The 14,476-nt window shown below is 37.5% G+C and overlaps 1 protein-coding gene across 2 annotated transcripts in view; it reads right to left on the bottom strand.

The window, feature by feature from the left end:
- Window positions 1–2,544: 2,544 nt before the first annotated feature.
- CCDC93 (CCC complex scaffolding subunit CCDC93) overlaps window positions 2,545–14,476 on the bottom strand; it is a 40,900-nt gene continuing 28,968 nt past the window's right edge. Inside the window, exons 17-24 of one of the 2 annotated variants that reach the window (XM_083840610.1) lie at window positions 14,209–14,280; window positions 13,854–13,962; window positions 11,422–11,504; window positions 9,454–9,491; window positions 7,908–7,992; window positions 6,375–6,488; window positions 3,983–4,049; window positions 2,545–2,671 (exon numbers count right to left, since the gene is read on the bottom strand). In XM_083840610.1, the coding sequence (XP_083696736.1) occupies window positions 3,996–4,049; window positions 6,375–6,488; window positions 7,908–7,992; window positions 9,454–9,491; window positions 11,422–11,504; window positions 13,854–13,962; window positions 14,209–14,280 (555 nt within the window). In that variant the 3' untranslated portion in view covers window positions 2,545–2,671; window positions 3,983–3,995. Of the gene's footprint in view, window positions 2,672–2,875; window positions 4,050–6,374; window positions 6,489–7,907; window positions 7,993–9,453; window positions 9,492–11,421; window positions 11,505–13,853; window positions 13,963–14,208; window positions 14,281–14,476 lie in introns of those variants that run through there. The other variant, XM_083840609.1, reaches the window with a different exon arrangement.

Here is a 14,476-nt window from a genome sequence, read left to right on the forward strand (position 1 = left end):
ATACTACTCAATCTGTCTCTCCACATTTGCCACTCTAATGGGTTTTACTTCCTCCCCTTCCCTGAGGGAGGATGCTGAGTGTTTCTGAATGTTTCTAGCATGGCAGCTCTTCACTGCAACAGAGTCCCAGCAGCAAGTTAGATACTTGCTCAGCTTCATAATTGCCAACTTAAATAAGCCTTTCCCTTGTGAATCTCAATTAGCCTACAAAAGGAATAGCTAGTGTTCAAACTAAGGTTTGGAGGCTTCACCATGGCTTGGCATCTGGAACTTGAGCCAGCACCGTGAGGCCAGAAGACTACTGTGCAATTCTTGTCTGCTTGCACCGATGCTGTTGCAAAGGCTGGAGATGCAGCAGGGCTGTCTCAGCTTGCTTGAGAACGGATAGTAGCAGGGCTACTGATGGAGCATGCACTGGAACTCTTCACCTTGTCAAAAATTAATTTAGCTTCCTTAAGAGGTGAATTTTAGGCTTTATAGGTTCACTGTGAGTTCTCAGGATAGCTAGTTTTGTGCTCTGCCCACCCAAGCATCTGTGACAGCAGTGACTTGTTACACGGTGACATGCTGCCACTGAAAGCAACCTGGCTTCATATCCAGAGATGAGAAACATTTCACTACAGTGCAGTTTTAGAAAGCTCTTAAAAATCAGCTTCCCACACTGGCTCTGTGCACGCCTATATTTAGAAGAGCAGCAACACATATTCAGGATGTGAAATCCTGGATTTCAATCACACAGAAGCTGGGCTCGGGGGGCAGGAGGAGGAGAACCACGTTGCACAGCGTCAGAGCTGAGCCTGCTGCCTCCTGTTTGATAGCAGAGCAGGCACTGCCAGCCCCTGACCACCCGCACAGCAAGGACCAGGTTTCACCCACGGATTTACGTACCAAACCTAGTAACCTGGTACAGTAGGAGCATCTCTCTTGGATAGTCATCAACCTTGATTAAAAAAGCTGGAACAGTGCGTAATTTTCTACCTCCCTTGGTACTTTATTTCCGTGATTAATTACTCTCACTACTAAAACTTGGAACTTTATTCTAATTGAAAAAAGAAGAAAGTAGAATGAAGCATGGAGGCATTCCTCCTTCCGGCAGTTCAAGCATTAGAGTTCAGAGCTCACATTACCGCTGTGTTGTTACCCTTAGCTTCAAGACAGACCAAAGAATATACAGAAGATACAACTCCCACGTGCATTAAGGTAAATGATACAGGATCGTGAACATGCAAATAGAGAGAAGGGGGGAAAAAAAAGGAAAAGAAAAAGCTATTCTAGGAAGTAATCATTTGACAGTGCTTCAACATTGGGTCATTTCCCCAAATACCAGTTGCCCATTTGAAATACACCAGTTATCTCTGCCCATACACAGTGGACTACTAATTTTAATTTTATTTCCTGATGCTGAATCTGTTCCTAGAACTCAGTGGGACTATTGCTCAGCAGAAAGTTCATTGCTGCACCCTGCAGCAAGGCTCTGAATCCTGCAGTGCTGTATAAATTAAGGCCTCAGGTTTTTTGTGCTCTCGGCATCAATCCACAGATTGTACAGAAATCCAAAAGCTTTGGAAGATGAAAATGAGCAGCAAATGAGAAAATGAACATTTTTAAATGAAAACATAACTGCTTAAGAACTGTCCTCCTGTCTTTGAAAATTCCACTTAAGAGTTACCTCCTGATACTGCCTTTCACTTTGAAAAATAGCTGTCGTCATTTACAGTGGAATCCAAAATTAATTTGTTTGGTTCTGTTTAGCAGGATTGTCATATTTATAGTGCTAGAGCATCGTGGATACTGTTCCCAAAAATCACCTTCCCACGAGTAGTCATAGCATGATGTACACTTGTTCCTCTACAGTAAAAGTGGCTGGGGACAGAATGATCAAGTAGTTAGCCTGACAGGCATCATATTGAACAGGAGGAAGAACCAAGTTGGCTGTTCGAAGAAGTGCCCATTTTCTTATACTACTTCTTGATTTCTACTCAAGTATCAGAAGAAATGCTACCTCCAATGTACAAATTAGAAGAATAATTACAGGTTTTTATAGAGGGCAAAGTGTGTAGACGTCATTTATGATGTCTACTGCTATCAAAGCCAACTAGAGAATGTCTGCAAGTAGCACTCAATCCAGATTTCCTTCCTCAGGTACTCCGGTATTTAATTTTGCCTAGATTTTTCAGATACATATGAAGAGAAGCAGCCTGCACGTATTCAGTCACTAACTAGTGGGGGGGAGTAAGGTACAAACTGGCTCAGTGCAAAGGTTCTTTTTATTTGTACTGAAGGAACAGGAAAAGTGTTTCTGGTTGTCACAAAAACAGAGTCTCTTTTATGAGAAGGCACAACACATTGAATCTAGCCTACCACGGTTGGGGTAGCTCACCACATTTTACCCAGACAGAACGTCAACAATCTCCTTACGCAGATCTTAACAAATCCATACATTTCTCCATTTAACACTACAGACTCTGCATGAGATCACATACAACTATCAAACCTTCCCCTGTCCTCAAAAGGCATGGAATCAGGTAGCGCAGTGTGATGAACGTGTACCATCTCCACCGAGAATTCTGTGTAGTGAACAGATGCCTGTGCAAGACACATCTAACCCTTCCACGGATCTCCTTGGCATACAGCAGGTTTGACAGTTTGTCCCAAATACTGAAACATCAAGCTTAACAAGAGCAGCAAGAGAAAACAGAAGTGTTACTGAATGCTATGTGACACATGAAAGCATTTCTAAGACTGAATATCAAAATACTACATTTACAGAATTCATCTTTTAATGCACTTGTAATTCAAAAGCATATTAAGGCTTCTAAAGCTGCCCTTTAACATGGCCTAAAGTGCCACCTCAAAAACAATAGCAGAAGGTCAGTGGATTCTAAACATCTTTTTATTTTGTATGTGCTGCCATAGAAAGTAATCTAACAGCAGTGTAAATGTTATTGGGGAAGAAGAATGTGGTTTTCCTTTTCCTGAACAAAATATGTGATGTACATTAAGTCAGTCCAAAATCCCGATGTTAAGTACAAAAAGCAACTGCTTGAATTATAAAATACTGTATATACAGATATAAAAGTGTTTCAGAAAGTGTTCCACAAAGTTTCTAAACTTTCAAGGACAAATCTTCAGCAGGGTAGATAGGTTGTTGTCTTCAAAGGTGAACATCAGTTCATTTGAGTAGAAAGTCTGAATCTTTATCTTCCTATGTTACAGCTGACACAGACTTTGATTTTCATCCCAGCTAGGGATAATGCGATGGTCCTAGGGATTAGGGTTTTTTTTTTCCTGGATCTATTAATTTAACAAGCACATACTCTAAATATAAAAATGGAATTTCAAAGAAATTTATACAACAGCTAGACTTTATAAAAATATAGATCTATAGTTTTACATGAGGAATTATCCAAGGTAAGTTTCCATTTTCTTTTGTCAACCATTAGAAACTGATTTTTATCCTTTGGAATTTTATCTATAGCTAGGAGTGTAAATTAAAGTAATATGGAGTTATTAGCTGGTGAAGAGTTTCAAGAACCATTTTTTATGCTTATTTTTGGCCAAAATTTACAAGCTATTGCATCCTGCAGTGCTCATCTTATGGTACCGGACATATTAAACAGTCCATATCTACTTATTCCAGAGTTTTGATGTACTTCAGTGTTAAAACCCAAATAAAAACCATCTTAATTGTTCTTTCTGTGAAAAACAAACAAATAAATAATTTCTATTTTGCTGTACTGCATTAACTCTTTACTGTGTAGTGGAGGCAATAATGAGTAACATGGCCGTTTGATGAAGGAATGTAAAAGAGTACATGCTGAAAAGAAACCCAGACTTTACAGCTGTGTCTGTATATATATATTTTTTGTATATATATATTTTTTTATGTATATATATATATATATCTACAATTGCATTTTTAACCGTCACTTCACAAAAAAGATTTGATGTATGGACTGAACAATCATGTATAAAACTTCACCAGCTGGAGACGTTCAGGAGGAGCTAGCTTTCAGCTTGGAGAGCAGCATTTCATTCTTACGACATTCCTGTTAACAGAAAGGAAACAAGTTAGGTAGTAGCTCTCAACTCTATTACTTAGATCTTCACATCAGTAAACCAAACTCTCTAATTTTGAAAGATCTCCAAAATCCAGAGTAGCCTGGAATGAGTAAGGAAGATAATTCTGATTCATCCATAAACGTATTCCAATAGGACATTCGTTAAACTTTACAACATACACACCAAAAGGAATGCTGCTTGACCATTGGTCTAAAATGGTTACAAGTAGTTAAAGCATATCCACCTATTTATTTATAAATTGAATAAATCTGAAACTGAGATTACTTTTAAGTGATCTAAAAATTCACAAGACAGTTTGCAAAAAAAAGTCAGTTTTTACGGAATAACTCCAAGTCAAGAAATATATTTACATAGGTACATACCATCAGTTTTCAACACCACAACCACTATTTATTTTTAAGGATAGCAAGATTGAAGGTGTCTCACAAGGCAAGGAAGCCAAATGGCTTATTTATTGTTTAAAAAAAATCCACCTAACTTCTACAAAGAGGATGCAAAATTCTGTCAGAAAAGTAGCTGAACAGTCTGTCAATCTCCCAGAGTGTACCATCCAGAACAGGAAGGAGCCTCAAAATAAGGAAGGAGTTCTCAAAATAAACCAGAAAGTCTTCTTTCCCCCCAAACTCCTGAAGCCAATAACAATTTCGCCTGGCAGCACTACTTTCATTTATTATCATGGAGACAGTGATTAACAGAAGCACATTATGATAAACTCAGGCAAGGCTAAATCAATGAAGTATTAATCAGTCCTTTGACAGGGGTTAGAAAACAAGGCTGGTCCCTAAAAGTATTTAGGACTACAAAGATTCTGGATTCCCTCCCTTACTCACACATACCTAGCTGCTGCTCACAGATCTCGAGGAGGATCCTGGAGATCTCCAGGATTCCACTTGGAGACCTGAATATACAGCTTACTCAGTAACAAACTAGTACTTCCCATGTAACATGGAGTGGTGCTTGCTGATCAGTGACAAAGGAATTTTTCAGAATAAAACTTAAAGAATCACATGAAGAATCACACCAAGAGACATCGTTAACATGGTGCAATAAGCATTGTAAGGAACACTTGTGCACAAGTAAATGCCTAAGTCAAGCCAAAATGGGTCACTGGACATTAAAGCCTACACATGTTTAGAAGCCTTAAAATCTTGAATTGACTTTTTTTTTTTTTAAATGAAGTGCAGAAAAACAGAAGCAACACAAACATGCAAACCCACTCCTTCATCCGCTGACAGGCTTTAACAAAGCTCTTAAGTTACTATGTAGTCAGTTTTCTTACCTGAATACTGGGCTTCTGTGTCTTACCCCAGTTTTATGGAATTTTTAAGCAACAAGTGTCAAAGAGCAATCCTGCATGTCTGTTTCAAGATGGCATAAACTATTTGAATTGCTTCCACTGTCTACTCCTAAGTAGGAGGGACATAAACTCAATTCCACCAATTTGCCTTCCTTCCTTCCCATTATTGTGGTGCCTCAAAGGCCTAAAACCTCATCCAAAAGATACATGTTATATACTGTAAGTTTAAGAAAGTAAAATAGCACTTATTAGCTGTCATGGCATTAATAAACCTAAATCCATTCTTACTTTTAGGAATACTATTAGTGGATTAATTAAACTAGCTATTCAAATTCACTCTTGAGAAATGAAACAACTTGGATTTGCCTCTGCTGCCACTGATGTCAGTGAGAGCAGTCAGTCAGGCAGATGTTCCACCAGAAATCCCACCTTGTCTCCAGGTAGTTGCTAGAACTGTCTCTAATGTACCAGCAAGTCAGGTGCTGCCTGCCCCCAATACCTAATGAAAGCATTTGCTGTTGCAGACCCATTTGTTGCCTTCTAAATTCTCATCGAGTAGAAATACAGCAATGAACTACATCATGAGCCTTACAAAAAAAGAGAAAGTTCACAGTTCTGCTAATGAGGAGAGAGCTATTCAGCCATTCCCACAACACGAATGCTGCTCATTTCTAGGTAGTACTACAAAGCTCCTCCTCAAAATGAGATTGGCAGCTTCCTCAGACAACTAACTTTTTGTGATTTAACTCTTCAGGTAAAGTAGAGAAATGCAGGTTTTGTTTTTTTTTGTTTTTTGTTTTTTTTTTTTTTTTTGTTTTTTAAAGTTCTAGACAAATCCATGTATTTAGAAATTTGCTCCTTTGCTCCTAAACGTAAGCAAGGTGTATAACACACTTGAAAACAATCAGTGTATCTAAGCAGAACTTCTTAAGCAACTCTATCAGTTCAAATACTCATCAGCTTACATTAGCAAAAAAACCCAAAACATTCTTACCTCTTTAAATTCTTTCACTGTTTTAAAGTAAAGCCTCTGTTTCTCTAGAAGCTCCAAGTATTCATCATTCAACTGATCTCTTCGCATTTTGTTTTCTTGCTTCTTCTTTTCCATCTGTAAGTATATAGGAAGGATAAAAGGTCACTTCCTGTATAAGGAATGCACACATATGCACATAAAGCGTGAGAAACAATTGATTTTAATGGACTTCGAAGATTTAAGAGTTCATTTTTAAGAACCCGAAGAACAACACAGAGCTCTTGGTCTGCTTTCACTCCTTTGACCTATTGTGCTGTTATTCATTTCTGTCTGCATAATGGAGGTCAAGACAGAAAACAAAACAATGAACTCCTCAAAACAGTGAACTCCTAGGCAGTTTCAATTTCCTGCAGTTGCTTGCTACAGCAGTTAAGAGAATGTCACTCTTCCAAAAAAAGTGTAATTATCTTCAAGCTCATCTACACTCGTTGGAATTGGACTGTTCCGAAGTCTTTTCATAATCTCAGTTTGACTTTGACTCACTCGTTATGTCAGCCTTCGTAACAGAAAGATGACCCATACATACAACAGCATCATCACTATTCCGCTGTCCTTTGTCCTCTTTGAAAACAATGTTCTCCAACACGATAGTCTATAGTCAATGTTTTTACGAGTTTGGTAGTGCAGAGGGCTTTATGACAGCTTGAGTTGCATTCCATCCTATTTTTTTCTATATACACACAATTATTGCATTTTATATCTGAAGTTTCTGCTTAGCTATTAGGATAAAACAGCCTTTTACCTGGAAAGACCGCTTTTTCAGTACACACTCTAGTATATGTTGATTTGAAGTGCACCATACTTCCATTTCAACTCAAATGAACAACTATAATCCACTACCAAGAATCTCCTGGCTCTACAGAATAAACCGTCTCAAAGCCCCTTAATGGTATATAAATCTATTTCCATATGAATAGAAAGTAGAACACCACAATAATTACAAATTAGTAACTGCTATTACCAGGTACTTAAAACTACCCCATTGTATGCAAATAAATCCATGGACGGCTTCAGCTGGAGTAGCTGTTGAACCTCATGCTTGCTTTGGGTGCATGCATTGCCCCAAGCCCACTTAGCACAATTCCACTGAGGCTGTGTATTCAGCAGCAACACCTAGTCTTTTCTAAATCAGGTTAAATCCAGAAAGTGGGTCTGACATAGGCCTGGCTGGGCTTATGCAGTCCAAATGGAAAAAAATTCTTATCAGCTTCAGGGATATCAGCGAGATATTTGAACCAGCTGTTTCAAAGAGCTAAGTCACTACACTGCCAGTAACAAAGTTCAAGGGTACAAGATTCCTATCTCTCTTCTACTCTGTCCATTACCATTTTAGTGGTGAACAGTTTGTTATGGATGTGAAAGAGACAATACTTGTTAGTTGCTTCCTTAATTTGCACCTCATACAGTGAATTCCTGCATTCATAGTTATTAACCAAGAGGCTTTTCTGAAATAATTCCCAGGTTCTAGAAGAGAAAGTGAGAAGAGTCTCTGACCTTCATTCGATTCTGTTTAATGCCTTCCACAATCTGTTCCATCTGCCGTAAGAACTGCTCACGAGAACCAGAAGATGCCATTGCTCTGGAAAGAAAAAAAGATAATAACTGATAGGGATGTGGGACAATGCGTCTCATCTACAATTACCTTGCGTATTTACCCATGTCCAAGTACTCACATTGCTTAATATCCTTTGTAAAAAACTCATCTTTTTAATCAATGATTTCAAGTACAGTGCAGATCTTCAGCTGGTATAACCCATCAAAGAGATGGGAACAGACTACAGAGCTCATCGCAAACATCTTCCTTGACAGCTTGCATCTGTTCCTTTCTCTTATGTGTTGTAATAAATAATGAACTACTATTAACTAACCAAGAGCACAAACTTATAATAAAGGCAGCTGATTAGAATATAAAGAAGGTGAGTAGAGGACTAGAACAGTAAATATTCTAAAAAAGATAATAATTTATGCCCTAACAGGAAGAGGCCAAGATATGTTACAGGCCCCAAAACACTTCTGAACAGATTAAGGAAAACAAAATAAAGAAAATGCCACCCCACACCCAACCATCAATAAAAACAATCCAAAACACAGCTGTCAATTAAAGAATTGGTTTCTAATGACTGGACAGAATATCAAAAATCTTATCACCGAGCAAAACAGATCTATGATCCCTGCTGCAAAGCTGCAAAGGATAACATTTGAAACACCTAATTTATTTATTTTTTTGTGCTGGTGTGGATTTTTTGTTGTTGTTTTAGTTGTAATTAGAATTTCGGATAATAGGAAAAAACATCACAAAGCTCAAAACTTCTGACCAAACACAAAAAGGCACAGGTGTATAGTATTACAGAGATCATTAATTACTCTATAAGAAAAAAACAATTTCACAACAATTTCACAACAGAATTATAAAGAGATATAACAGAAAAAAATGTTTATAACTTATGAGGCCATATCCTCCCCCATGACTCTATTGCACTGTACTGTTGTGACAAAAAAAATCACAATGGAGTTCCCCCACCCGCCCCCAAAGTCAAAAAAAAAAACCAAAACACAGAGGAACAAATGCTGGCTGCATCACAGACTGATATTCGACCTTAAACTTCCAAGGGAACCATGATTTTACCTAAAGACTTCACACTTCATCAAAACCTTTAAATACAGAGTTAGTGTATAATAAACATGTCTGAAATATGTTCGAGCCTAATGTTTTGTACGTAATGTAATAACCACAAACTCACAAAATGAAGAAAAATACTTCAATTAATGCCAGGAAAATTATGACTGAATGATTTCTTTCCACAACTGCAACTGAACAGCCAGATATTAAAAACATATGTTGACTATAAAAGTTAAGTAATTTCAAGTCTGTGATTCCCCAAACATTGGCTTAAACAGAATTAATAAACTATTTTATTAAACCGTTTAAGTTAATAAAATATTCTAACAAATTTTTACACTAACTCATGCCCCCTCCCATTTTTCCCAAACAACCACACCACCCACTGCAACTATCAAGAGAAAAACGATCATTACTTACTGATGAAAGTTGTCATGAATAGAATTTAGTAAATTAACCTGTGAATTAAAAAAAAAAAAGAAAATATACATTTGTCCTTTCTGATGTTACTCTGAGTTTTCACAGACAATAACATGAAATTCAGATCTAAAAATGGACTGGTATCAAGGCTTCCCTGACAAGCAGTCAGCTGTATGAAATCCTGAGGTTCTTTTTGAAAAAGGAACCACAATCCGTCTTTGTAAGTGACATCTGTCCTAGTGGAGGAACCACAGAAGGCAGCAGCAAGTCTTGGATCAAAATTGAGATTTTTAGTTTTACTGATGCCCAGTTATACCACTGAGAATATTACAGAATCACATATTCGTGCAGGACAGCTTTCTAAACTAAAGCAATGAAGTAAAAGAGCTGTTTAAATGTGTTGAAGCTTACAGGTAGTTGTCCAGTGTTCAACTGTGATGGTGCACAAGCATATGTTATAGCTATATTAAAGTAGCATACTTAGTCCTAGTTGCAGTGTCAAAGTAAAACAGTTTCGGTTAAATGTCTTAAAAAATAAAAACTAATAGAAAACCTTTTGCTTTAGAGACTGGAGCCGGTCAGGCTCACCACACAGCCACATCTAATACCACACAGCCTAACCAAGCAGTGCAGAACAGGTAAATTTCTGCACTGTATTCTTTGTGCTGGTCAGTTTTACTGGCTTCCATAAAGCCATGCATCGTTACACACTTCACCTCTACATATTTCACAGTCTGTTTAAAGATGAACTTCTAAGAAGTAGAGAACAGCATTTCACTTGCATAGCTACTGTTACGAAGATACTAACATTGCACTTAAACAGTACAGACATAAGAATTTGTAACATTAGTGAAGTATTTTGTTGCTCTTGGTATAAACTCACTGTGCAGATTAAACCATGCATTTTTTTCTTGCTTTCTAAACATTGCTGAGGGCACTAAAATTCACAAAGCAGCAGCAATTAATGCGATCCCTTCGGCTTTCAGTACTTCTCACAAGTCTCCTGCGGTTAAACCTTCCGAGCAGTTTCTCCTTTTGATGAGTACTTTTAAGCATTCTTTACTAAACAAACCTAAGCATTGCAAACAGAAGCATTTGCCCCACTGCCACAGAAAGCTAAACTGACTTCCCTTAAATCCAAGATCTTTGATATAAATGAGAGAGCAATAGGTGATACATGGCAGCAGCCACAGTTGTTCACGACCTCACTATGAAAAATTCAAACAAATTCTGAGCAGATTCCAAAGAAGCTGTGAAGCTTAAAAATGCCTGTTACTCAAAGAAATCACTGCATGATTCATCAACACTTGCCAAACCCACATCCCTGCCTTGAAAGTTTGTTTTTAATAATGCAATTACGCAGTTTATACCACAAAACATTCAAGTAATAAGAGGTAGCACAGCACAACTACTGCACAGTAACACTTGTGTTACAACGCAGAACAGTAAAGCTAGTGGATAAACCCCAAAAATCAAAGACATAATAAAAAAATGATTTTAAAAACATTTAAAAACTATGTTTTTAAGAAGTATTTTAAAAACTATGATTGAAACCAACAACCATATGAGCAGAAACCTTTCACTGAGACACTGAGAACCAAACGATGCTGCAAGCCAGCAGGTGGAATTTACTTTCCAGAGTTACTGGAGATGGGTTGGTTAGGTTAACCAAGAAGAGAGAAACAGGGTAATTTGGTCCTGTGACAAAGATATTTGCTAATCAAATGTTACTCGTGTTTTGTGAGCACAGTAAGCAGATTAAACATGCTGTATTAACAACAGCACTTTTTACAACACAGACCACTTCCACCTCAACATTAGAAATGTTCTTATGAACTCATTGTCTCAATTTTACTCTCAAAGACTGCTGGCCCTGCTCTGACATGGCTGAGTAAGTAGTTTTTACTTAGCTTTCCCTATCTTCTCCACAGACTGAATATTTAGAAAACAATAGTAACATTCTCTTACCTCCTTTTCCAAATATACTTTCTTATCATCCAGTGTATTATAAAGAGTAAAGAACTGTTTTGTTTCTTTGTGAGTTGCTGAGACTGCAAAGAAAAAAAAGGGTAGAATAATAAATGGGGTGAAATGGAACCTGTAAAAATACTTTGTAGGCTTTTTATAATATACAATTATCAATAACGGAACACAGTCTATAATACATTCCGGAAGAATATTCCCTCTGCATGTAAATCTTCAGCAGCATTCACAGCTATCAGATTTTATGATAACTGGGCTCCAGAACAACACAGCTCAGTGTCTAAATTACAGCCCAGCTGCTGACAGTCCGTTTCACGAACGCACACTGGCACTATCAGCTGTGCTTCCTTACCACTACCTGTTCACCCTTCCTTCGTGAACTTTAACCTCACACCACGGAGGCTGCTGTGCTGCTAACAGTTGCCCTGGCCTAGCTGGCACATTGGTGGGCAGGGGGAGTGCAGGGGCACAGAAAGGGAATGGATAATCTGACAGCATTGCATGGAAAAAAGGAGTGCATTAAACTGTATCTTTCAAGGTACAAAAGTACACAATGCACAAGAAAGGTTTTACTGTTTGAAAGCCTCCTTTCTCTTCTTACAACATATGCATGCTGATAGAATTAAAAAAAACATTTCTTTTCCAATAATGCCATCTATTTTAGGAGATTATAGCAGATGCTGGTCACAGCTCAGTGCAGAAGGTAAGGCTCAGACACTCTTTCCCCTTTGGGTCCACAAGATGATGATTGATACTCAAGTCTCTGAAGTCTATTCTTTAGTTCTTCAGTGACTAAGGAAATCTAAAACACTTTTGATTCTCAAGGGAAAAAGTTCAATTGAGAAGGACAGCTGGCAAAAGTTACCATGATTATATTAAGCAGCCTAGAATCCTGAACTGAAAAAAAGTACATGTTTATAAAGATCAAATGATTTAATGAAAATTATTCCAGAGCTCATGAGTAAGTCAGATATACATGAGGATGATTTCACTCTGGTTTATACAGTTTAAGAAAGGGAATATTGGAACTTAAAAGCATTTCAGTACAGGACCACTGAAGTCAGAAAGCACCTCTGAAGATTGTTTTGTCCACACCAAGCCTTGGACCCAGAAGTCCAAAAAACAGTTTTTGTCTACTCTGAAGATCTCCTGAATCTGGTCAAATGCAAGAACTCTAAAAAACTATGCCACAGTTCACAGAAAGACTTGCAAGAGATTTTCAGCTCAAATTTCCAGAAGCTTAGCCTGAGCAGTACAGGTTCCTGGCCAGGAGACCAAGCCCAGTGTTATCCTAAGTTACCGCACATATTTTGCACTACAGAAAACAGTCCTGTAAGATTCAAAGCCTCTTAAATCTGCACCCAAGGTTCCACAAATCTCCTTAATCTTCCTGTCCTTCATATATAAACGAAGCCTCCATCTTCTGAGCAGGTAGATGCTGGACTTGATTAAATAAACTGCATAGCACATAAAAAGCAAATGGGGGGCAAGGGGAGAAAAGAACTGGATTTGCACTCACTAAAGAAGCACACCTATTCCATGCACTGAGCTAGATAATGCACACAGGAATATAGCATGTGACTATACAACTAGAGATGACTTAAAAACAATGGATATGAATCAAAGTTAGATAACAATTTTAGAACTGCTCAACCTTCAAGAGCTTGGTTCGCACCTGTATATAATAAATGCAAAGTATCTTTAAAATACTAGCTAGTTCTTCTACAGAGAAATATGTTTTAGCTTATGCCATTATACAGGCTACACTAAATACACACCAGTAGGTATGCCGGTCCATTGTCAGTTTGATAGAACAACTTCAAAATTTTATTCAGTTTGCATGCTCCATACCATGCGCAGCAAACACATCGCTATCCAAACAGTCAACCAAGCAAATGCCCACTTTTTATAACTTATCTTAAAAGAAGTTGAAGATAACTCGTACTCTGATCCTAACAAGATATTGCAGAATATTTATAAATCAAAAATGAAATAAACAATGCCTTGTTTTCTTTGAAGTTCTTGTCTTTACTTGGCATTATTTTTGTTGACATCTGATTCTGAACCAAACTATCTAATGTTAAGAGCAATTAATGAAGCATGACTTAAATTTATAGCAACCTCGTCTGTAAATAGATTAAGGAATTTCTAAAATCATTGGTCATTTAACTATACGACTGAACCTGTTGCAGCCAGAATTTACTCCCAAGACCTCATGTATCAAGTTTCACCCACAGGAGAATTCTTATAGCCAGCTTATAAAACCTTGAAAATAGGTTGTATAATGTGAATATCAAACGACCCTTAAACTCCTCAGAATTAGCAAGCGCTGTTTTACACTCCATAAGCTTAAAATGCAATTACCCTCCTTCCAGGGCTTTAGCTTTCAGCAGAATGTTCCTGCTTGATATACATACCCTGACTGTAAAGTTCAATAAATCTCTTCTGATATTGTGTTAGCTCAGCTCGGCTGGGTACTTCATCAATCTTGCGCTGTAAAATCGCTATTTCTCTGTTTCTTCGTGCCTGAATAGAAAGTTAGGAGGGGAGAAAACAAAGCCTCTTCTCGTTCTTTTCTTAAAAAGGATGAAGCCCCCCCAGCAATACTTTGTTACTAAATAATCAGTTTTTTAAAAAAGTATTGGCTGAGGCTCAATATTATTTTGTAACTGATTTGTGATTTTTTTTTAATTAAAACAACAAGAAGAGAGGTATTAGAAGTGACAAGGTAAGAAAAACACAAGTAATTTTGTCCAATTTATGAAGACTTACCAATAATAGCCGGATCTTTTGAAGTTTATCTTTCTCAGTTTTGTACTGCTGGTCTATAAGCTTATTCGGCTCCTAGAATTTGAGAACCCAAAACAACTGTGTATTACAGCAACAAATGAGAGCACAATTACAAAAATGTGCAGATTGGTTTGTTTTCTATATTTGTATCTTCCATTTAATGGCTCCCACTAAAACACAACCATTTGCTTTTTTTAAAGATGATTCATAATCTGCATTTAAAAAAATGACGACTTTTTACTGTAAACAA

The sequence above is a fragment of the Anser anser genome (genome assembly GCF_964211835.1).
Source record: "Anser anser genome assembly, chromosome: 6".
Lineage (NCBI taxonomy): Eukaryota > Metazoa > Chordata > Aves > Anseriformes > Anatidae > Anser > Anser anser.